The sequence below is a fragment of the Antechinus flavipes genome, chromosome 2, assembly GCF_016432865.1.
Source record: "Antechinus flavipes isolate AdamAnt ecotype Samford, QLD, Australia chromosome 2, AdamAnt_v2, whole genome shotgun sequence".
NCBI lineage: Eukaryota > Metazoa > Chordata > Mammalia > Dasyuromorphia > Dasyuridae > Antechinus > Antechinus flavipes.
In genome coordinates this window covers 421,154,163-421,180,038 of record NC_067399.1, presented here as the reverse complement: position 1 = coordinate 421,180,038, position 25,876 = coordinate 421,154,163, and the positions used below count along the sequence as shown (strand labels likewise).

Below are 25,876 nucleotides of genomic sequence, written 5' to 3'. Positions count from 1 at the left end.
GCTCTCTGATCAGACCTTCCTGTCTTTGTGATGGTAGAGCAAATTTTTTTAACCTCAATATAAGGAATTTTATTTATTTCCATTAAATTTCAGTCAGTCACCAAGTAATTCTTAGACATTTAATGTGTACCAGAAACTAACATGCACTGGAGAAAAAGAAATAAATGTTATCCAGTGTATTATCCATCCCTCCTACTTTGGTATCATACGCAAATCTGGTAAGGATGGAGATTGTGCCTTTTTCCAAGTCATTGAATAAAAGACATTAAATCGAACAGGGCCAAGCACAGATCCCCGGGATGCTTCACTGAATATCTCCTTTCAAGTTAACATCTAACTCTGAATCCAATCACTCCAAATCCATGTAACTATACCATTGTCTATCCTGTAGCTGTTTGTCTCTTCCACAAGAATAGAATGAAAGACTTCATTATCAGTAGCATGTTACTTCTCATAATTAGCGCAATGGTTCATTCAGGCAATAAAGCACCCAGCCTTTTTTAAATGCTTACTATGAACCAAGGACTGTGCTCAGTGCTAGAGATACAAATACAAGCAAAGAGGAAAATAATCTCTGCCCTCAAGAAGCTTATATGCTAACACAGAAGACAGTACATAAAAGGGAGTTAAAAAGGGAGCGAGGGATTCCCATGATGGGACATGGTAGCTAAGTCCTAAAAGTCTGAATCACAGCTGGAATTGAATAAAGCTGACTGGCTTAAGCCAGTACCTAAAATAGAGGCCCCTGGAAAGAGCTGACCAGTGGAAGAAGCAGTTCAGCATGGCAGATGCATGTACTAGTGTGAGTCATAGTGTTAAAATCTAGAAAAAGTCCAATGAGGTTAAAGTAAACCTGAATTAAAATGTAGAAAGCATTCCAGGTTAATAGAAGACCAGTGTTTGTGTCTTCATCTCACTGTATAAAGTTTGGGAAGTCGCTTACTCAGTCTATATCTCAATTCCCTCATTTGTAAAATGAAAATACTTGTTTACCTACCTCACAAGTTCTGGAGGAGGTTCAAGAAAAGAAATAGATAAGAATATGGTTTAAAAATCTGAGACCCACAATACAAATATAAAGGATTAATATTTGCTAGAGGAAAATGAACCTTCCCTCTCATGGCCCTGGGACAATGTTGACCATTTTCCATTAGCTAATCAAGCACTGTCATGTTTAAGGCAAGTCCTGCAGAAGTTTGCAGAAGCCCAGAAAGGCTCATCCTTTCAACTATTTGAGCTAAGGACTAGTTTCTGCATGTGGGGGGTTAGAAATCAGAAACTGCTGACAGAAGGGGCCACCAATGCCTCTGTCAAAGGCAGGCCTCCCCCTTCTCTAGCTAGATTCGTTTAAATCCATTCCCCCTGAGAGGTTTTAGAGGTTGTACCAACTAGAGCCTTCCCCTGCAAACAAGCTGAAAGATCCATGAGCAGTCTCTCTGTCTGACTGGAAAGGATTGAAGTTCAAGGGTTTGGGTTCATACTCATTTTGATCCTTCAAACTTGTATGACTGTGGGGCAAGTCAGTTCACCCCTCTTGGTCTCACTTTATTAGTAAAGTGAGATGTTTGAGCCAGATGCTCTCACGGGACCCTCTAAATTCCCCAATCCCATCAATGCTTTCTCAACTGCTCAGCTTTCAGAGTGAGGAAGCACAGAGTGTTTCTGTGTCTCTTCTGGGAGCCTCTCGGTTCATTTCACAGAGGAATAGCAGGAGGCAAAGTCTTGACCACGTGGGAACTTCTGCCTAGGGATGGTATAGTCCCTGTTATTTCTAGCTAAGGACTTAAATGAACCGTTTTATTATTGATACTACAAATCTTCAACCTTCCCTCTGTGGGCTTTCTGAGGAGGGCAGCCCCACTGGATTCACCATTAGTCACAAGCTCCTTTGCAAATCCATTGGTAGTGCTTTAACCCTGCTGCTGGGGGAGCAGATCTGAAGTCGCTGATAGAGTGGGGGTCCTAGGACTGGGTTAGTGGTCTCCTACCCTCACTTGATAAGGAACTATAGGGAGAAGAAAGGAGCAGAGAAATGTGTGTGGTCCATGCAAGGGGGGTGGGGATGGAAATGTAGAAACTGTGAATGGAAGCAATAAGCAGAAAGAAATCAGGGGCATACCCCAGATATGATCCATTTCCAAGGGCTGCTCTGTTTGTATGGGCCAAAACCTGATACAAAGCAAATGTTTAATAAATGCTTATGGCCTTGACTTACTCTGCTTCTCCCTAACTAGCTGAGTAACCTTAAACAAATCATTTTTCTTGGTTTCCTTGTCTGTAAAATAAGGAAGTTTGGTTAGTATTATTTCTTTCTAGTTTTAAGGTTTATATCATTCAATGCAGTATTAATGGGGGTGATCAGGAATCCTTGCTGAACTGGGGTAGCCAGTAAAGAAACTGCCTTAAAAGAGACCAGAAATCATCTCTTCTCACTCTTATAGTCCCAAAAGGAGATGGCTCCCAGCTCAGTTGCCAGTTCACTTTGGCGCAGACCCCAGGACACATGAGGACGAAGGAAGGACCTGTGATCATACATGTCCTCTGAAGGGGCCAAGGCATGTATTCCTCCTCACAGGGCCAAAGTGTGCACAGCCAGCTCAGAGAGAGGTGGCCCCAGACCAACAGATCTGGGGATTCCCCTAATCACCTCTTGTCACATAAAGCACAACCATGGAGAAAGTTGTAGGGAGAAAGCAGATGAGAAGGGATGACCAGACTACCAGCATGCTGCTTACCTCAAACCACAGCAGGCCAGATAGCACCTCAGCCATTTTAGGAGCTGAGAAAACAGCTTTAGAGATCATGTGTCTTTGTCTCTTTGCACTAAACCAGCTCTAGAAATTAATGAAGACTGTAGTTAAGATCAAATGCTACAGTCTGGATGGCTTGATGGCATTAAGCAATGAGCTGTCCTTCCTAGGATCCATACAGAATCATCTCTGCCTGCAGAAAGCCATCTCCAGACTACCAGTCTGGACTGACCAGACAAATAGATCATCACAAAGCAAGGGGTCTTCCCCACATGACCCAAAGTTGCTCTGGACATTTTCCAGGCTCATTTATGGGTTATTCCCTCTTACCCTATTCTGTTCCCCCACCCCACTACTCCCCACCTCCACCCCCATCCCTGGCTCTCACTAGGCAGGTTCCCTAGAACCTGTTGAGAGCAGCAGGACTCCCCCACCACCATTACCTTTAAGAGAAATGAACTTGAGACCATGAGACAGTCTACTTAATGCTCACTACTAATCCTCCTGAGAACTGTGGAAAAGTGGGAAAAGTCCTGGCCATGGAGTCAGATCCTACCTTTGAGGCTTACTGCCTGTATGATCTTAGGCTGTTTACTTCATCTCTCTGGATCTGAATTTCCTCATCTGTAAAATGAGACTAAATGGTCTCTGAGGTTCCTCCCAATGAATGATCTTTTGTAGCAGGGGTCCTCAAACTTTTTAAATAGGGGGCTAGTTCACTGTCCCTCAGAGTGTTGGAAGGCTGGACTATAGTAAAAATAAAAACTTTGTTTTGTGGGCCTTTAAATAAAAAAACTTCATAGCCCTGGGTGAGCGGGATAAACGTCCTCAGTGCTGCATCTGGGGGGGGGGGGGGGGAGGAGGAGGGATGTAGTTTGAGGACTCCTGCTTTGTAGGATAGCCTGGGTTCTTACATGTGGCCTCCTCTTACCTGTTGGGCTCTCTAACCACCTGGGATACAGAAGCAGCAAACATACCTCCCAAGGCTGCCCTACTTACCTTGTGCTTCCCAAGCTAGGGAGATGATTAGCTTTATCTTAGAGCTTCCCAGAAAATGTCCTTTCCCAGACCTGAAACAAGGTGTGGAAGTCCATGTCCAGAATGGGGCTGGTCATGGTCCTGATGATGCACTATTTTCTCCACTAACATCCAATTCCCCACTGAGTTTATTGGCAGTGGTTCTTAATTAGCTTTTAGACAGCAAGACCTCTTTCTTGGTGAATCTCTATTACCATCTAGTGGTAGGAAGGTTAAGTACCCAGAGCCAGAGTTAACTAGCTAGAAAAGGAGCCCAGCCCACCTCCCTCATCCATCCTCAGCCACTCACATTTATGGAATAATAATCCAGAACTGCAGAATCAAAGAATCATAAAATTTTATATCATGACAACTCAGCATTGTATTGAAAGTCAAACTCCTATCCAGTGCAGCAATAACAGCACTATCACCTCTACAGCACCCCTGACAGGACCAGGTAATGAGGATCTCAGTCCCTCACCAAAGCGCACCTGGTTCATACTTGCTGCTAGGCTGGTCTCATTGCAGAGGGGATAGGTTTGCTTTTATATGGCACTACAAATCTCCTACCGCCCCCAACACATTACCTGGATGAATTCAAATGGTGTTCAGGATTCCTAGTATGAAATCACGTTGTTAGAAGTGGGCCGACTCACTGCTCAGTGGTTTCATGTTAAGACTGTCTACCTGCCCCTCACACCTATCCTCAATGCCAGGCAACCTGTGTAAGGTGCAGATGGAAGCTCGGGGTTTGAACCCTGCATCGATCCCATGCTGCCCTTGTGGCTTTATTTAGGCATCTGTGAAATGAGGGGATCCAACTAGATGATACCTGCCTAAGGTCCTGAATAGCTTTGAATTTATGATCTAGAAGCCAAAAGACTTGAATTCAGTTCCCTTCTATCCCTTCTTGAATTCTGTCCCTTCTATCTGTAACCTCTATGTTCCTAGATAAGTTGTTTAACCTGGATGAGACGCGAGTGCTCATTTGTAAATGAGGATACCAGTGACGCTCTTGCTTCCTCACAGGGTTGTTGTATCAGATGTGTGAAAGCATTATTTATTTGTCAGACAGTGGTGGGGGCCTCAAGAGGCCTGTGATTTCATCTCGGGCTAACTAACCACAGCGTGTGGATCTGAGTCTGGAGAAGGGAAAGCATCTCCCACAGCAGGAGGCTGTCTATTCAGCATCCTCTATCCAGGAGGCTCCGTTAGCCTCCCTGAGGGAACCTGGCTGGTGGGAAGGGGAGGGAGCTGAGAGGAAGCCACAGGGGAAGAACAGATCACACACGGGGATTCTTGGTGGGGAGTGGGAAGGGGCATCCGCAAGCTCACTCCACAACTGTGGTTTCTGTCCTCCTACTCCTGCCAAGCCACCGTCTCCAAGCAGAAGCATCTGCCAAAACTACAGCACTGTGGGTCTCAGGAAAGCAGCAGAGAAGGGGGAAGGATATTGTAAAATGTATCTTGGAGCTAAAGTTGGAGAAGTGTTTGGTTTTTAATGTGCAAATATCTCCTTGTGTCTGATTACGAGTGTCTATTACCCAGAGAATCTTAAGATTATAGACTTGGAAAGTCTCCTTGGAAACATCCTTGATTCTCTGGTTATCCAACCTCTGATCAGACATCTACAGTGATGAGGACTCGCTAGCTCCCAAAGCAGCGGATGGCACTCTGTCTGTTTTTTGACGATGTCTTTTTTATGACTATGTGCAGTATATGTATTGTATGTGCATCTCTGTGATTGGCTTGTGTATTTGTATATGTATTAGGCAAGAGAGAAAATATTTATGGATATATGTGAATGTTCACATAAATATTTAAAATTAGGAATTAATGATAATCCTTGTTTTCTACCATACTTTCAACATTTTTCCAGGATCTTGCCACTCTTCCATTTATTTTCCTGCTCCTGTTTTGTGTTACTAAGACTCTTCTTAAAATAAAGCCTTTACAAAAATAGCAGATTTGAAGATTTGGGGGTCACCTTTTATCAAAGGACTTTCTTAGAGAAAGTTACTAATGACTTACCAAAGAAGGCTTAGTCTGAGTTAGGTAACACTGATCACAAGTGTCTGTGGTCATAGCAACCATCTTAAGGCATCCACTACCTTTTACACCTAAGCTATCCCAAACTCAATTTGATTCAATTCACTGTGTGTTTATTAAGGCCTCCTGTGTGGAAAAGTTTTTAACCATATCCCTTTCTTAGGGAAGATCAGGATAATGAGTTAGCATATGTTCCCAAATCTATTCTCCAATCATCCAGTTTCAGGAATTTAGAAATTTAGATTTGTACCTTGAGAAAGGCAAGGCATTAAACATTTTTAAGCATTTACTTGCTTCCAGGCACCATGAGAATGATGAGAATATAAATCCAAGCAAAAGAAAGATGGGCCCTGCCTTTAAGGAGCTTAGAAGAGAATACATAGAAAGGAGCTAGTGAAGGTTTTTCCCCGACAGGAGCTGGGTATTCTGGAGTGAAAAGGTACCAAATTACGGAAGAAATCACAGAGTGAGAAGACAATGGAGGCAAAAAAGAAAGTTTTGTCAGAATTTGGGTCCAAATGAACCTGAATTTTACTGTAGAAAGAGTACCAAGCTAGTAGTGAGAAGATCTGTTTCTTCATCTCTATAAACTGTACAAACTTAGGGAAGTCATTTACCTAGGCTGTACTTCAGTACTTCTTATCTCTAAGTGGAAATCCTGTAATACCTGTCGACCTGCCTATGAGGTGTGTGGGAGGAGCCAGTGAGATAATAAATGTAAATGTGCTTTGAAAAAGCTGAGAACACAAAACAAATGTAAAAGATTAGTATCTGCTAAAAAGAAGTGAACCTTTGTCTTCTTGTCCCTGGAGCACTACTAATTACTTTCCATTTGTTTACCTGGTACTATCACATTTGAGGGAAGTCCTTTAAAAGATTGGCAGCAGAGAGGTTCACCCTCTGGATTGTTTGAGCTGATGACCAATTTGTTACTCTGGAGTCAGAAATCAAAAACTGGACCTGGAGTAGCCGCCCACGCCTCCACCTAAAGCATGGTTCTCCCTTCTCTAGCTGGACTGCCACCAGCCAACTCCCCCTCATAGTTTTAGAGGTTGTTCCAACTTGAATCCTCCCCTGCAAAAGGATGAACAAGACCCAAGCAAGTTCTCTGCCTGGGCAGATGCCAAGGAAAAAAAACCTTGAATTTGGAATGGATTCATACCCACGTGAGGCAAACAATTGGGTTTTTCCTAGCCCTTCTTGGGCAAAAGAAATGGGTGAACAGGCAAAGGTAAGTGTCATTTCCCTCAAACAAATGCAAAAAAAAGACCAAACTCCAAACTTTTCCCCTATCCAGCAGCACACATACACTAAGTGCTTAATAAATACTTGTTGGTTAATGTATTGGATCAGTTTAAGAACTCATCAGTTAAGGTGTGAAAGGGATGGACCGTAGGAAAAGCGCACTGGCCCAGACTCCCAGTGTCCTGGTTTTGCCACCACGGCATCTTAGCTGCTTCCTTGTAACTCTCTCTTGTTTTTATCCTCTTCTCTCCCGGTCCTTCCCTAACCCAGTGTGGAGACTGTGAATGATGGGCAGTTTCACAGCGTGGAGCTTGTGGTGCTGAACCAGACCTTGAACCTGGTGGTGGACAAAGGCGCGCCCAAGAGTTTGGGCAAACTCCACAAACAGCCGACAGTTGGCACCAACACTCCCCTCTACATTGGAGGTAAGAGCCTCAAACTCTGACTTCCTCGGCTCCCCAGCTCCTTCCTCCCTCCCAGAACAGCCCCCTGAATCAAAGTCTCTTAAACCCGGGCCACGACACTGAATGTGAGAGTCCCCCCAAAATGGCAGCAGGGATAGTGACCAAAAAGGAACTCACAATTCTGGCAGCATTTCCCATGTTGCATCATGTGACTTCAGTGCAGCTTCCGTCATGAATACAAACATGCATTTTTCATTGTGCATGCATGAGCGCTGCTAGAAACACTTTGGCTCTGATTCCAAGAGGGGATCTAGTAAAAACTTCTTAGATGAGAAGGAGTCACAAGAGGTGGCCACCCTCTGTCTAGTCCCTGGTCCATATCAGAGCAGGACCATTCCCAGGAAGTCAAGCCACTAGACAGAGGATCCAATAGTTCAGGCCCCTGCTGTTTCTTTCTTCCCTTTCGGGAAAAGAGCAAGCACCATTTTTAATTTTAATATATTACAATACAAAATATATGTATTAATATAAAATCTTTGCAAGTAGGGATTGTTTTTTTAATGCATGTATGGGAAATATATGGAATATACATAGAGTGCTTTGCCATTTCTTTCTCCAGCTCATTTTATAGATAATGAAAATTAGAAAAATAGGTTTAAATGACTTGTTAGGATTTAGTCAATAAGTGCCAGGTCAGATTTGAATTCAGGAAGATGAATTTTCCTGATTCTAGGCCAAGTACTCTATCTACTATACTCCCTAGCTGCTATATATATGTACACATTTATATATGTATAAGTATATATATATATAAAACTATGTATGTGTCTGTGTATGTATACACATATATGAGTATGTATAGGTAATAGCTACAAATACATTCATAAGTCCCCATATCCCCATTGAATGACACAAAATAGACATTTAATACATGCTTACTATTGACTGATTAATCGAATAGTTAAGCCCTAAGCACTGGGGATACAAATACAAAAAACAAAAACATTCTGTGGAGAGGGAGCAGGGAGGAAAGAAAGGGACCAAGGCCTCCAGCCAGAAGGAGAAGATACCAGAATGGAGCATGACTGAGACTTTTCCTAAAATAGTGGTCTAGGAGAGGCAAGCACTAATCAGTTGAATAGGATCCCACAATGAATGTTCCTCTAGGGCTGGAAAGCTATTTCCAAGGAGAAGGATAGGAACATTCTGGGATAAATATAAAGTTTAAACAAAACATAGTCTCTGCCCTTAGGAAGTTTATAGTCTTAAGAGATTACCCCCAAGCTCCCTCAAGATATGCACCAGGGTGTCCCTCAGACTTACTCCAAACATTGCCCTTTGGAAAGGAATATTCTTTAGAAATAATCCACACCTTTAGCAAAGTTGCAGGATACAAAATAAACCCACATAAATTACCAGCATTCTTATATATCATTAACAAAACTTGGGTTAGTTACAGTTAGTTAGAGTTACAAAGAGAAATTCCATTTAAAGTAACTACTGATTGTATAAAATATATAGGACTCTATCTGCCAAGGGAAAATCAGAAACTTTATGAGCAAAACTACAAAACACTTTCCACACAAATTAAGTCTGATCTAACTAACTGGAAAAATATTAAATGCTCTTGGATTGGGCAAGCAAATATAATAAAGATGACAATACTACCTAAACTAATCTATTTATTTAGCGCTATACCAATCAGACTCCCAAAAAACTACTTTGATGAACTAGAAAAAATAACAACAAAGTTCATATGGAAAAACAAAAGGTCAAGAATTTCAAGGGAATTAATGAAAAAAAAAAATCAAATGAAGGTGGCCTAGCTGTACCTGATCTAAAATTATATTATAAAGCAGCAGTTACTAAAACCATCTGGTATTGGCTAAGAAATAGACTAGTTGATCAATGGAATAGGTTAGGTTCAAAGGACAAAACAGCCAATAACTTTAATAATCTAGTGTTTGACAAACCCAAAGACCCCAGTTTTGGGGATAAGAACACATTATTTGACAAAAATTGGGAAAATTGGAAATTACTATGGCAGAAACTAGGCATTGACTCACACTTAACACCATACACCAAGATAAGGTCAAAATGGGTTCATGACCTAGGCATAAAGAATGAGATTATAAATAAATTGGAAGAGCATAGGATAGTTTACCTCTCAGACCTGTGGAAGAGGGAGGAATTTATGACCAAAGAAGAACTAGAGATCACTATTGACCACAAAATAGAAATTTTTGATTATATCAAATTGAAAAGTTTTTGTACAAACAAAACAAATGCAGACAAGATTAGAAGGGAAACAATAAACTGGGAAAACATTTTTACAGTCAAAGGTTCTGATAAAGGCGTCATTTCCAAAATATATAGAGAATTGACTCTATAAGAAATCAAACCATTCTCCAATTGATAAATGGTCAAAGGATATGAACAGACAATTCTCAGATGAAGAAATTGAAACTATTTCTAGCCATATGAAAAGATGCTCCAAATCATTATTAATCAGAGAAATGCAAATTAAGACAACTCTGAGATACCACTACACACTGTCAGATTGGCTAGAATGACAGGGAAAGATAATGCAGAATGTTGGAGGGGATGTGGAAAAACAGGGACACTGATACATTGTTGGTGGAATTGTGAACACACCCAGCCATTCTGGAGAGCAATTTGGAACTATGCTCAAAAAGTTATCAAACTGTGCATACCCTTTGATCCAGCAGTGTTACTCCTGGGCTTATACCCCAAAGAGATACTAAAGAAGGGAAAGGGACCTATATGTGGCAAAATGTTTGTGGCAGCCCTGTTTGTAGTGGCTAGAAACTGGAAAATGAATGGATGCCCATCAATTGGAGAATGGTTGGGTAAATTGTGGCATATGAAGGTTATGGAATATTATTGTTTTATAAGAAATGACCAGCAGGATGATTTAGAGAGGCCTGGACAGACTGACATGAATTGATCCTAAGTGAAATGAGCAGAACTAGGAGATCATAGCAACAACATTTACAATGATCAATTCTGATGGACGTGGCTCTTTGCAACAATGAGATGATTCAGGTCAGTTCCAGTTGTTCTGTGATGAAGAGAGCCATCTACACCCAGGGAGAGAAACATGGAAACACAGTGTGGGGCACAACATAGAATTTTCACTCTTTCTGTTGATGTTTACTTTCATTTTGTTTTCCTTCTTAGATTTTTTTCTTTCTAGATCCAATTTTTCTTATGCAGCAAGATAACTGTATAAATATGTATACATATATTGGATTTAACATGTATTTTAACATATCTAACATGTATTGGACTACCTGCCATTTAGGGGACGGGTGGGGGAGAACGAGGGAAAAATCTGGAATAGAAAGTTTTGCAAAGGTCAGTGTTGAAAAATTACCCATGCATATGTTTGTAAATAAAAAGCTTAATTAAAAAAGAAGAAAAAGACACCTTGTTTTCACCCTGGTAGTTAGTAAGCTTTCTATTTCAGAAGCAATGTCAGATTGAGATTTTCAGCTAGAATCTTGATAATTGAACTGCTACATTCAGTTTCTGCTTTCTCCAGCCCTTTATATTCTGGCTACAAAGGCCTCATGGAATAGCAGAAAGCAAACGGGCAAACGGGTTTTGAAGTCAGGAGACATGGATTTTAATCTCAGGTCTAACACTCAATATAAAGTCTTTGATAAATCTCCAAAGATGAGATTACTTGTCTGTACAATGAAAATTAATGCCTCTCTCACCTACCTCAGGGGTCATTTGGAAGAATTAATTAAGATAGTACAGTGGTAACTCAGTACTCAACTGCTTCAAAACTCTTTGAATTCTGTATTCATAGAATTTCAGGCAGAAAAAATGCTGCAGCATTTCATGCTTACTTGGCACTCATGGAACTTGATGGTTGTCTTGGTTAACCAGTAGGGATGCGAGTTTGGCCAGGAATACTTCCCAGCAGTTGCCCTCAGGCGTGGGCAGCTCCCCCCTCCCCCAGGGACAGCTGCTATGTGCCAGACTGGCAGGTTGGAGCCCCTGACATCAGGACTGGCTGGTTGGCTGGCAGGTTGTGGGACAGTTCATACAGGATGACGTGGCTGCAGCCACAACATTGGTACTGGAAGGAATGGGAGCCCAAGTAGACGTGGCAGTATGGCAGAGGACCCAAGACTCCTTGCAGGCCCAAATCCTAGGTTGTGGCCAGAGTCCTGGGCAGTGGAGGCTGCTGAAACTTAGCTTCCACCTCCACATCCAGCACTCCCTCCCCTGAGGAAGCTTGGATGATATAGGGTAGAGGAGAGAGCACGAAGGTCACTGTTCCTTCCAAAAAGTGACTTGCGTCAAGAAGAGAGGAACCTAGCTGGGCTGGGCTGCCTTGTTTATCCATGGCTAGAAAGCCCCACTTGCCCTTTTGGGGAATTGGGTAGGAATGGTTAGATTACAGATTGGAGATATGTCTTTATGGGAAATATTCATTTATTACTCAATTTTTGCCATTGATAGTGCCTTCTGGAATCAATTAAGGATCAATTAATTACTGAGGTACTACTGTCAATGCAGAAAGACTTTGGAAGATAGAATACAATACAGTGACAGGGAAATGTAGAAGCAGCCAGATTACTCAGATTTGAGAATTAGCTCCCAAGTAATGAAGAATAAACCATATAAATAAATATGGCTTGGGATAAAATGGGTTTGGTGGTTTAATTGGGATCCTTTCACCACAGCATAATTCTGGGTAAAAAAGGAAGCATGGATTAGTAGATGAAGAGGAAGTTCCAAAGCCAAGAAAATCTGAGTTTTAGTTCTGTTTCAAACATATACTGATGGTGTAACTCTGGTGAACTTAATTGTTTTTGATGACTTCCTAAAACTATAAATTTCAGAGAAAATGTGAATATTCATCAGGAAGGAGGAGTTTCCTCATCCGGGACTTTGCTTTAACAATGAAATCCTAGATTCAATTTGTATTACTTGAGCTGAAGGAGCTGGAGCCAGGTGTAAAGGAGCTATATTTCTGTTCCAGGAATACCCACCAGCACAGGCCTCTCAGCCTTGCGCCAAGGCACAGACCGAACCCTAGGGGGCTTCCATGGCTGCATCCATGACGTTCGCATCAATAACGAGCTCCAGGATTTCAAGGCCCTGCCCCAACAATCCCCAGGCGTCTTCCCTGGCTGCAAGTCATGTACCATCTGCAAGCATGGCATGTGCCGTTCTGTGGAGAAGGGCAGCGTGGTCTGCGAGTGCCACCCAGGCTGGACAGGGCCTCTGTGTGACCAAGAAACTGGAGATTCCTGCCTTGGCCACAGGTGAGTCTCTTGGAGACCAGGTGCACTGGAACTGGCACACACTCTCCCCTGAGTTCACAGTTCTGCCTCTCTCCCTGCTATGTAAGATCCTCATCCCTTCCCCTCTCTTCAGGGTCCTTAGGCAGACAAGAGAAGAAAGGTGAATAGTGGAGAGAGACAGAGAAGAGACAGAGACAGAAACAGAATGAACAAATGAATGAATGAATATGCTCTGATTATATTGGAAGATACTGAGCTTAGAATTCAGAAAAATGTACCCAGATAGTTATAAACAAACTATGACTAATAAGATTAATTCTTTAATGCAAGGACTAAAAATTATCTGTCTAAATGAATATTATCTCTTTCAAAGCAGTCTTTTGAAGAAGACCTGGAAAAGACAAATATTTATTCAAAGTTTCCATGGCACATTATTTCAGATAGATACATATGAATATATATGTATATATGTTTATACATACACACATAGTCATTCAGTGATGGCAAAATGTCACCCTTTTAAAATGAATTGAATATTAAGAAATAACCAGAAGTCATTCAGAGCCCAATGCTAGTGAATCAAGATAGTTAAAATGAAGAATTCCAGATCTAAGTTTAAAAACTCATTAGACCAGATACCTTTGTGACTTTTAAAATGGCTTTGCAAAAATAATAATAATAATAATAATGGCTTTGCAAAAAAAAAACTGCAGAAAACTTCTCTAGTGTTATTTAAAAATAAGAGAGACACATATAGAAGTTATTTTTTATGACCATGAAAATTGTATAACAGATATGCAAGGCTGCTTCAGAATTTAAGGGCAGGGGAATCATTAACAATAAAAAATGTAGACAATAACAAAAACTTTTTTTAAAATATGATTACATGAATAGATGTTAGAAAAATTATAAAAGCCAACATTCATTCATGATGAAAAAAAAAAAAAAACAACTAGGAAGTAATGGAATATCAGAATTTTTCCTTGACACAATAAAACATATTTACTTTAAGCCAAGAACCAACATAATATGCAATGTACAAATATTAGGAGTATTTCCACTAGCATAAGTACAAAATAAGATTTCTGCTTCCAATGCTTTTATTTGACATACTACTAGAAATTCTAATAATTTCAATAAAACAAGAAAAAGATATTAGAGGTATTAAGTCAAAGGAAGAAGTCAATTGTAAAGATCAAGATATTATTTGCAAATATCATGATGGTATAACTACAAAATTTGACTGCTTCAACAAAGAAAAAATAGTGTGGCTAATAAATGAGTTTATCAAGAATCTGGTATGTAAGATTATCAGAAAATCATAATAATTATTATCTAAAATAAATAAAGAGTAAGAAAAAAACTTCACAAAAAGGAACCCTTTGTACAAAAACAAGAAAAATATTTCAGAATTATCCTACCTAAAAATATACATGAGCTACAAAAGAATAGCTTGAAAAATAATGACTGAAGTAAAAGAAGATTTAAATAATTGCTGAGGCATCCAGTGTTCATGGATGACTAAGATTAAGATAGAATGAAAATACCCAAAACTAGTGTACATATTTAATGTAATATCAATTAAAATATCAAGGAATTTCCTTATTAAATATGGGGAAACAAACACAATTTTCTATTATGTGACAGAAACAAAGATTCTATAATATTAAGAATACAAGTTGGGGGGCATACAGGGAACTAGTACCTTACACTTCCAAATTATGATGCATATTACAAAGAGGTTATCAGAACTATATAATATCTAGAACAAACAATAGAGAGTCAGTAGATCAGTAGGATAGAATAGATAGTACAGATATATAACTAAATATGTATAAATGTATAATATACATGTATATACATATATAAATATGTATAAATGTATAATATATAGTGTCTGGTAAACCTAAAAGAAGTAAAATAATGTAAAAATACTAAAAAATAAAATCTGAGAGAAAATTATTATTTGATGTGCTGGAAAAATAGTAGTAATTTGATAAGAAAGCAGATTTAGACTACTAGCTTATATTTTTATAATCTGAATAAATTACAGCTAAATGATGGACAAGCATAAAAAGAAAACTATTTTTAAAAATGAAAGAAATGTTCTTATCTCCAAGAAGGGAGATTATTTTTTTCCTAATCATTAAAATTGTTAGAGTATGCATCAAAAAAGTCATTTCATTTAAAAGAAAAATATCAGATTGAGAAAAATATTTATGGTAAATATAGTGGATAAAAAGTTGACTGTTAAAGAGGAACAGTACACATGGTGAGAAGACAATTTTCAAAAGAGAAAATAGATTGTTAGAAATTTTTTGAGGAAAAAAAGCTACAACTTTACTAATAACTAGATATACAGAGAAAGAGAAAGGGAAGGAGGAGAGATCCATTCAAGATTTTCATAGCAGATTCACATGTAACTACAAAAATATGGAGAAAGCCAAACTCTCTTGTAGTATAGTGCCTGGCACATAGATAGCAGCTCTTAATAAATGCTTTTGACTGACAACAGCAGGAGATAAGTTAATATTGTGCCATTAAGATGTAAAAACTTGAGGAATACAAAGAAATCTGGGGAAAAAAATCTTTATGAAATAATACAAAATGAAGACAGAACTAGAAGACTAGAAGAGGGACAGCTAGGTGGCGCAGTGGATAGAGCATCAGCCCTGAAGTCAGAAAGACCTGAGTTCAAATTTGCTCTCAAATTTGACATTTTCTAGCTGTGTGACCCTGGGAAAGTCACTTAACCCTAATTGCCTCAGGGGGAAAAAAAGACTAGAGGACACAGTAAGAGTATGTATAGGAGAAAGCAGAGAAGAAAAAATAAAATCCTGACTAATTGTTGAGAACTTTTGTACATTGACATGACACTGTTGAAATGTAGGTAGTTGCAATGCAGGTTTAAGTAGCTGTATTGTTGTTCAGTATTAAGTTTTACTAACCCTTTTTGTTTTAAAGAACAGAAGATATTCTCTCATACAAGTTGGGGGAAGCAGTTAGGCACCCCGATTACATAGGAACTAATTCTAATACCTAAGAATTTCACCATAGCCACAAAAGTGTTTCCTGTTTAAGGAACTCTTAAAGCTTCCTTGTGCTTCCTTTGGTTTAAGGCTTGTCCTTGTAAGCCTGGGCTCGAGGGTTGAACAGTGTGAGCTTTGAAAGTGCTCCTGACTCACTTGACCTACAAAGGGCCCACTGGTGCTAACCCATACCTCTTCTCTCCTTCCCAAACCCCATCCTTCCCAGGTGTGTCCATGGAAAGTGTGTGGCTTCGGGCTCCACATACACATGCAGGTGTGCCGAGGGCTACGTGGGAGCCTCTTGCGACCAGAGAAACGACTCAGTCAGCCCCTGCAGGGACTTCAAGTGTTTCCATGGCCAGTGCCGCATCTCCGAAAGGGGGCAACCCTACTGCGAGTGTGAGCCCAGCTTCAGCGGGGAGCACTGTGAACGAGGTGGGCTGTCCTTGAGTCCCTGGGATCTGAGAGACAGTCCTTAATAAGGAATAGGGGGATGGGGAGAGCATCATTCCAGAGGCCCTGACCTACTGCCTAGATAGATGAGGGTGATCTCTTTTGCATTTAACTCTTTTTTTAAAATGAATTGTTTTGACTCTTGTTTTTACATCACCTTTATTTTCCACTGTATCTATCCCCACCACACCCCTCTCTTGTAATAAAGGACAAAATAAGAGAAAGAAAAATAGTTTAGCAAACCAAGCATCCAAGCAAAAATCTTTGACTTATATGCAGTATTCCACACTCATGGGCCTTCCCTTCCACAAAGAAATGGGAAGAGGTGTCTTTTCATATTGCTTTGTGGCCAGACTTGGCCATTATAGTTTCACAGCATTCCATTTCAGTTGTTTTATTATTGGCGTTCTTTTCATTTACTTTGTTATAGTCACGTACATATTGCTTTCCTGGTTCTGCTTATTTCACTTGGTATCAGATTATATTTATATATGTATATATACAGACCCCTACTTCTATCAATTCTCACAACACAATAATAATCCATTACAGTTAGGACCTTTAAATTGGTTTGTCCATTCCCCAGTCAGTGGGTGTCCATTTTGTTTTCCTTTCCTTGGCACTTATTCGAGAGTTGGAGATCTTTGTAAGCTGTTTAAAATCCCACTTAAAAGCTTACTTCAGGATCTAAGATTTCACTCCCCGTGGAAGCACTAGAAATATCTGGGTATTAGGTAGCCTCATAAAGATATACTATCTTAATAATTCCTTCAAGAGACATTTATCAAGTTCCTGATTTATGCTTTAGATACATAAAAGTGAATTCTTGGGATCTTAAAATTAACAAACAAAAAATAAATTCACAAACAAAAAAATAACAAAATCAACAACAAAAAATCATAAATAAAATCAAGAATCTAGCTGAATAAGACAGCTATTGAAAAAAATTTGCTGAGTAAGAATGAATCTTAGTTTGTGAGATGCCCACCTTGAGAAACCAACCTAATAACATCTCTTAATCCAGTTCCAACTGCCATCAATCCTGTCAGAATCTGACAGTTGATCAGGTTCTCTGTCCTTCTGGAAGATTCTATCATTTCATCTTTGTGTGTTCTTTCTACCAAAACAGACCAGAATGCATCTCTGTGTGAAGATATTATTTTCAAGTCATTGTAGCCAGTTTAATGTGTGATCGAGGCTCCCGGTGAAGTCTTTCTGAAGTTAAGCCATATTTAGAGGCTTTCTGTGTGGGCTTCCTCATAAGATCTTCAAGGGCCCAGGGTCATTCCCACTCCTTGACAAAGCATCAGAATAGCATGTTCTCCTTAACAGTAAATTGCTTCTTTTGATTGGTGCCCCTGATGATCAAAACTAACTTAAAGGTATCCTCTCTTTCTAAAACTGGCCTCTCTTTTTTCAAGATATGCTTTGTCTCCCAGAAATTCTGATTGCTTCCAGAGGGCCCATTTTTCTTCAGTCCAGGCTCCCTCTGCTGAGAGCAGAGCCAGAGCCCGATATACCATCCATTCTTAATACCTAGCAGAGAGGGAGTATAATATAGGGAATAGGGTTGCTAGGATTAGAGTCCCAAAGACCCCAGGTTTAGCTCTTTCCTCTGACACTTAGGAAGTATGTGATGCCAGACAGACTACTTAACCTCTATGTTTCCTAGGCAATCTGCATTGCTGGAGGGAATTCTTTACATCTAAGGAATTCTCCAGTACATCACAGATTATTTGTATAGATAATACAAAATTGTGCTTTAAGAAAAAATTTAACTCTTCTCCCCCGAGAGGGGTTATAGGAGTGGAACGTGGCATTCAGTGCCAGACTGATGTAGTAGTTTTGTCAAACTGATATTTTTTCCACCTCTTTCTTCTTTATTCATCGGCTCACTAGCCAGGGGAGTGAAGAGGGCTATAAATGAAAATGATATAATATAAAAGATGTCAATGAAAATAAGATTTTCATGAAAATTATTTAGAAAAAAGGAGAAAACATTTTTTTTCTTTTTGACTTAGATTTTTCTTGTGTAGTATGATAAATGTGAAAATACGTATAGAAGAATTGTACATGTTTAACATATATTGGATTACTTGCCATCTAGGGAAGGGGGTGATCACCGGAAGGAAGGGAGAAAAATTTGGAATACAAGGTTTTACAAAAGTGAATGCTGAAAACTATCTTTGCATATATTTTGAAAATAAAAAGCTATTATTTTAAAAAAATAAATAAATAAATTGGAATCACTATATTTAAAAAGGGAGAAAATCTATATTTAAACACACTTAATGGAATTTGAGTTTCATGTCCTCAGATACTGTCCACAAATCTCTCCTCAATGCCATGATTAGGTTACTGACTCCATTTTACTTTGATTGTCAGATTGAGCTTAAAAGCATAGGAGGCCCTGGTTGTCTGGCAACAGGCAACTTGGTCGAAAGGTGAGGCAGAAGATGTGCATCCTGCTTCCCACCAATGGCAATTACCACTCCCAGGCATACCACCCGTCTCCAGAAAAGAATGTACAGAGCTTCAGTGTCATTTCAAAATTTTTCTCAAACCTGTCTGGCCAGCCTGACCAAGCTTGTGCCCGCCTCCTTTGTCCCTACAGAGCACCCATGCCAGGGGGAGGTGGTTCGAGAGGTGATCCGGCGGCAGCAGGGCTATGCGTCATGTGCCACAGCCTCTAAGGTGCCCCTGATGGAATGTCGCGGGAGCTGTGGCTCCCAGTGCTGTGTTCCCACACGCAGCAAGCGGCGGAAATACGTCTTCCAGTGTACAGACGGCTCCTCGTTCGTGGAGGAGCTGGAGAGACATGTGGAGTGTGGGTGTCAAAAATGTTCCTAATCCATCTTCCCCAAATCTCCACCACTGTGAGGAGGCAGAGATTGCCAGACACCGGCTCAATGGGGATGTCAAGCATGGGACTTTGTTACTTTGAGTGAAGAGGAAGAAGAAGAGAAATATTAAGTATATTGTAAAATAAACAAAAAATAGAACTTATTTTTATTATGGAAAGTGACTATTTTCATCTTTTATTATATAAAGTATCACACCATTTGAGTATATGTATCATATAGTGAGTTATTTTTACTGAGGTTTTTGTTTTGTGTTGTTGTTTTTTTAACAGTTGTTTAAAATTTTAAGAAAATGACTAATAAAAAATTTTTAAAGGATAATAAAGAAGTCATAGCCTACCCAAGAAGTAGGGGAAATTTTATATGCTTATGCAACAGAACCATGTCAGAGGAGATCCAGGCAATACTGAAGTCCTGGGTGGAAACCGTATAGGAAAACAGAAGGGGGAAAATAAAAAATCTTTCCCTTCCTTCCTTGCTTGCTTCCTTCCTTCCTTCTTTCCTTCCTTCCTGAGAACCACCTAGATCCCAGGAGAAACCATACTAACAATGCTCCATATTCATCCATTATCTAGATATTCTCCTGAGTTTTTTCCTGATCTCGCCCATGCTCCATATTCATCCATTATCTAGATATTCTCCTGAGTTTTTTCCTGATCTCGCCCTTTCTATTGTTTGTATTCTGATTTGGTCTCAGGCCTTTCCTTCACCTCCTCACCTCATATCTAGACCCCAAAATTCAAGTAGATCCAAGAGGCAGGGTAGCTTGATATTCCTTTCCCACCAGATGTAGATTATTCCATTTCAAGCCATAGGCCTAATGGACAGATCTGTACTAATTAAGTCAATCAACAAACATTTATTAAATGCTATATATCAGGCACTGCACTAAGTAACCACTAGAGATAAAAAGATAGAAGAAATTGTGGGTCATGGGGCCTTAGAGCATCTTTCTGAGGACTTGCTAATCATCCGTTCTGTTCAAGTCTCCCCAAGGAGCTCTGCCAGTCGGCTAGAGCCAGCCTCCTCTGTTTCACGTACTGGGGAGTAGGCAGCCTGTGTGGTTGGTATGGTACAGAAATACCATAGAATTATAGAACTTTATAGCTCTTTTATTCCAACGCCTTCATTTTACTGGAGAAATGTCACTAAGGAACCTGAGGGCCACAGAGGGAGAGTAACCCGTCCATAATAACACAGCTAATTAGCAAAAGAACCCAGGAGCTGGAACCCAAGTTTCTAGATCCATGATGCTTTTTCCTTTGCCAATTGATAGAGCAACTAGAAAGAACATAAAATTCCCCTTTTTACTTACATACACGCTCTTTTCTTTTATCTCACATCTGTCAAATTTTTTCTATCATAGATCCAAGAAACTACCTGAAATGACTAGGAAAAATGCTATCCCTGGGGTACTCAGCTATGTTTCTAGTTTGGCTAAATCAGCCATGTGACAGACCCTCTGAGAAGGTTAATAAAAGGTATCAGGCAACTCTGGGGTTAAGCAATTGGCCCAGATCCCAGATCTTGAAGCAGACCATCTTTAAAGGCTATTTCTCTGTCTCAGTAACTAGTTCTAATACAAAGAAAGGGGGGAAAGGTGTCTTATAACAATTATATAATGGTGCCACTGCCCCATATGAATTTGTGTTTTGTTTTTTATTAATGGACTGTCATATTCTGATGTCATTTTAAATAAATGGTTGGGTTACAGAGGGGCTATCACATGCTTTGATGAATACTGTAACTTAGGACCATTCTATAGTGTGGTTTTCTTATTAATCTTATTCTTTCCCTATTCTGGAACTTCTGAATTGGTTTGTTTTCTGGGGCTAAGGCTGTTCCCCCTTTGGCAACCCTGGTATATAAAAGAATCAGGAGGAAATTGATTGCTTGGCTCCGAGACTAGGGAATTGGGGATTGTGGCTGGCTATTAGGAAAGAAAGCTCCTGCCCAAAGCAAATGAAATAGCCAAGGAGCCTAAAGTCTTCTTGGTCTGAGAGACTTCATCTGCCCACCATAGAGAAACCACTATAAAGACAACGAGTAGAAGAGGACAAAGGGACATACTTAATGTGGAGGAAGTTTGTGGTGGGAGTAGATTGGAGGTGATGGGGAGTTGAAGAGAAAGCTGGAAGGAGGATAGGTTATGGCCAGATTCTAAAAGACCTTGATGCTAATGTTGGGGGGCTGGAGTAGGAATGGGGGGAGGGTATCTGCAATATTTTCTTGTGCCTAATTAAATACATCTTAAAGTCCCCTCGTATCTTGGAGTGGATGATTCATTAAGATAGTTCATTATTCAAGCCTGGGGATAACTTTATGGGCAGAAGGCCTTGTATATTCTCATTTGTCATTGACGTCCTGCAGACTGGACCACGCTGAAAGATGCCCAGTGCTCACTGGCATTAGCTCTAGGACTAGTCCAAAGTGAGCAAGGATGTACAAGCAGACAGTGGCTAGGCCCCTTCATTGTATTGGAGGGGAGATTTTTGAAAAGCATCCATGTCCAGGGCTAGAGGGCACACAGGAAAAGTCTAAGCTTCCAAAGACTCCAGCTTAAATTCTAAAGGTCGTTTCCCAACACCATGGCAGATGATCTTATTTTAATTTAATTTAACTCAACTCTAGTCAATAAACATTTATTAAATGTCTTCTATTTGCAGAGCACACATTGAGTACTAGGAGAGATAAAAAGATTAAATAAAAACATGGCTTTTGTCATTGAGATTATAGAAACACAGAGATAATATAACATGTCAAGTCCCTGAAAAATGAAAAAGGGTTACATGAGTTCTATAGGAGGGAATTATAACATGAGGTTTCATAAAGATAGTCTGGCATAGTGAAAAAAGAGCAGAATTTTGAGTTGGAGGATTGGATTTGAATCTCAGATCTGACACATTAGAAGGTATAACTTTTGGCAGTCATCATGAGACCCAAGTTCTTTCATATGCAAAATAAGGCAACTGTAATTGATCTGTACAGGTAATTCCAGGCCTAGACCTTATGATGCTAGAAAAGGTATTTGAGCTGGACTACAAAAATAGGGGAAGTATTAACGGGGAAATTGCAATTGGGGGAAAGACAACATTCTACAGTTTAGGGAGAAGCATGAGAAAAAAATCTAAAAGTTAGCGAATACAGGGGGTACACAAGAGAGGATGGGAAAAAAGATGGCAAATTATCCAGTTTACATAGAACATTGAGGGAATAGAGTATAGTAAGAGAAAAGAATAAAAAAGTAGAGTGACCCTCAAGATGATAGAAAGCTGGGATGCCAATTAAAGTCTAAATTTCACTCAGTTTAATAGGAAGCCACTGGAGAGATTTGAACATAGAAGTGATATGACCCATTTCTATGAATAAAGAAGACATTAGTCTTGCAGAGTTTTGTTTTCTTCTGTTGAAGCAGGAACCCTGATCCTAATGAACCTAAATGCCAGAAGCTGGGAAAGACCATTAATTAAGAGCCCTACAGATTAATCCTATAGGTCAATTGTTTTCAAACTTTTTCATCTTAGGATCTCTTGATATTTTAAAAACATCATTAAGAACCAAAAAGAGTTTTTATTTATATGGGTAATTTCTATTGACATCAACATATCAGAAATTAAAACTGATCATTTTAGAAAATATTAATTCATTAAAAATAAGCCCATGATGTTTATATAACATTTTTATGACAAATAAAAACAATTCAAAAGCAAAAACAATTTAATGAAAAGAGGCATTGTTTTACATATTTTTGAAATTTTCTTTAATGTCTGGCTTAATAGAAGATAGTTGAATTCTCATATCTGCTTTCTGCATTCAATCTGTTATGTTATTTTCATTAAAGCATATGAAGAAAATACAGCCTTCCACAGATATGTATTTTGAAAAGGAAGTAGTATTTTAATAGACAAATGATGTCTTAATATTATTGTGAAAAGAATTGTGAGCTCACAAACCCCCTGACAGAGTCTCGGGGACTTTCAGGGGTCCAAAGACCATGCTTTAGGGAATATAATTATGTTCTCTAAAATAATATGATTTTATATCAAAGTGCCACTACTCTGTATGAACTTGTGTTTTGAAAACCACTGCTTGAGGCCATGGCTCTTTGCTCCATCCCTAACGCATAAGACTTGTCACAAGGAACGACTGGGGGAGACCTATTTGCAGGAGCCATGGGGACCATGCTTTCTTTACCTGCACTTTTTATTGACTTTGCTTGCAATGAGTCCCACTCAGGTTGGTTTTACTTTTCGTGACTCAGGTGGGATAAAAATCAGAGATGAGCCATTGCTAGCCATGCTCCTTACTCAAAAATTATAATGGTTTCTCTTTGCCTATAGGATAAAGTCCAAACTTCTCAAACTACCTTCAGAGTAGTTGACACATGGACCCATCCTGTCCTTACCTATTCCAATCTCTATTGTTCCCCAGACTGACCTATCCATTTTCTACTTCTATGTCTTTGCTGCTGTTGAGATGTCTATTCAAATTGTACAGTCTTTCAAAGCCCAATTTTAATCCCACAGCATGAGAGTACTACTAGAATCATAGATTTAGGGCTAGAAGGGATCCCAGAGAGGTTTCTGATTAGGCCCAAAATCACACAGGTTGTAAGTAATTGAGCCAATATTTGAACTTGGGATCCAAATCCAGGGCCCTTTCCATCATGCTGTGCTTTCCTTGACCACTCAAACCTATGTTTCTCTTTCTCTTCTCTGAATGTCCATGTATTAATTATTTGTATCACTCACGTTGGCATGTAATCACTTACTGCCTTGCTCTGTTATTTCAGTTTCATAGGTGTTTTTTTATCTCTCCACAAAGACTGTAAGTTCTTTAAGGACAGGGAACTTATACTTTTCTTTTACTTCTTATAGCACCCGATACAGTGCTGAGCACATTGTAGGTGCTTAATAAAGATAAATTGAATTGAATTGAGCTGATTTGAGTTGAATTGAATTGAACTGAACCAGATTATATTGGAAGATATCAATAGATCTTTCTGGGATAACTCAGGCAATGTGTAGAAACAATAGTGTTTGCTTTGATGTAGTGTTAAAAAAAAAAAAAAGTGATGGATTAAAAAAAAAAGCAAAAAAAAATAAAGTACCCACATCACTAACTTCCTGAATCTTGTTGGAAGGCCTCTCCGGGCCTGATGGAGTGCCAGGCCTCCTCCTCAGGGATGGGGTACTGTGTTTCTTTGCTAGGGGGTGCTACTTGCCTAGATCCCTTGATTTTCCATATCTCCACAGGAGCCTAATGCCATTTGTTTTCCATTTTCCCAGATGTATATGTTCAGGTACCTTTAGAGGCAGAATTAGGGCTTATAGGTGTCCAGTTTCTTCTCAAAACCTCCTTCTTTGGGAGGGGCATATCACTGCCAAAAGGGACCTCAGAGGTAGAGGATGATGGACCTTTAGTTGGAAGATACCTTATCTAATTCATAATTTTACAGATGAAGAGACTGAGACCCAATGAGGTTAAGTGGCTTTCCAAAAGGTTACACATTTAAAAAGTATAATATTTGATTTGAATCTAGATCCTCTGACTCCAGAAGCATCAGTTCTATGAAGTAAAGATCAAAAATGTGGGGAAAAAATGTTTATGGCTAAGAATTACTGACTCAATTTCTATTCTCATTCTTTGCCCTGGAAACATTCATTTGACATGTGAAGCAAAGTTCTGTGACTCATAAAGCCCCATTTAACCCCATGTAAATAAAGTAGCATCCTTCCTACAAATGGTGTGAGAGAAAGGGCACATGGCAGTCTCACTGAAACTACTATTAACTGAGATTCAAATCACACTAGTCAAACTCTAGGAAGCTCCTGATGCCAATTAACAATGGCATGTTTCGCTTGCAACATCTCTAGATTATGAAATCAAACTGTAAACACATCTCTGCTCTGTCATAGTCTTCAGCACTCTTTGCTTGACTTTTGATCCCCAATCCCTATCCTACAAGGGGGCAACAAGACTGAAACAAAAGGAGAAGCGTTTACCCCTTCATTTTGGGCATGAGACACTTGTCTTCAGAGAGGCACCGCGGTGTCATGGTTAGACACCTGAGTGCTAAATCTGCCTCAGACACTTATTCTCTGTTTTACCCTGAGCAGTCCCTTAGCATCGTTCAGCCTCAATGGCCTAATCTTTAAATAGGGAAAAAGAGGGGGAAATTAGACTCAGCGGCCTTGTAGGTCCCTTCCAGCTCTAAAATACACGAGTCTGTGTTTCAGAGTAGTGGAAATCAGGCGGACCTCTCTGATTCCTAAGTGACATGCGTTCTACTCATTCTGGAATTCCTACAGGTGATTGTAGGGTGATTCCCTGTAATTTGGGAACCCATCCAATGCCTGCTTTACTAACGCAGAAAACACAAGTAACGAGACATTTAAATGAGACAGAATAGAAAAGTAAATAACAGGGAAAAGTCAAGCAATAGAATCATTCCTAGCTCCACACACAAATGATCGAGTGCTGTGTCAGTAGAGAAGGATCCAGGGCCTCCTCCCTCAGCTCATTCCCCCAAAATGACTTTCTGAGACCCAGGAGGATTGAAGCGTCGACGATGGCTGCGAGAAGTTGGCTTCTACCTGAGAGTCGCCATGGTTCCATCCCAGCAGCCGACTTCTCTCCGTGGCTCCATCTCCCCCAGCGCCTCGATGGTCCAGAAACTCCCTACAGCTGTTCCTGTCGAGGCTTGGAAGTTCACTGGTCTGCCGACGCTCTAGTCTTTACCGTTTTTGAGTCAATGGCACTGGGCTACTATTGCTCTGCAAG

General features: G+C 39.8%; 1 protein-coding gene across 3 annotated transcripts in view; it reads left to right on the top strand.

Moving 5' to 3' along the window:
- SLIT3 (slit guidance ligand 3) overlaps positions 1 to 24,031 on the top strand; it is a 778,163-nt gene extending 754,132 nt beyond the window's left edge. For 2 of the 3 annotated variants that reach the window (XM_051978878.1, XM_051978877.1), the window contains 4 exons: positions 7,332 to 7,486; positions 12,486 to 12,771; positions 16,006 to 16,214; positions 18,847 to 24,031. In XM_051978878.1, the coding sequence (XP_051834838.1) occupies positions 7,332 to 7,486; positions 12,486 to 12,771; positions 16,006 to 16,214; positions 18,847 to 19,082 (886 nt within the window). In that variant the 3' untranslated portion in view covers positions 19,083 to 24,031. Of the gene's footprint in view, positions 1 to 7,331; positions 7,487 to 12,485; positions 12,772 to 16,005; positions 16,215 to 18,617 lie in introns of all 3 variants that reach the window. The other variant, XM_051978879.1, reaches the window with a different exon arrangement.
- The last annotated feature ends 1,845 nt before the right edge of the window (positions 24,032 to 25,876 follow it).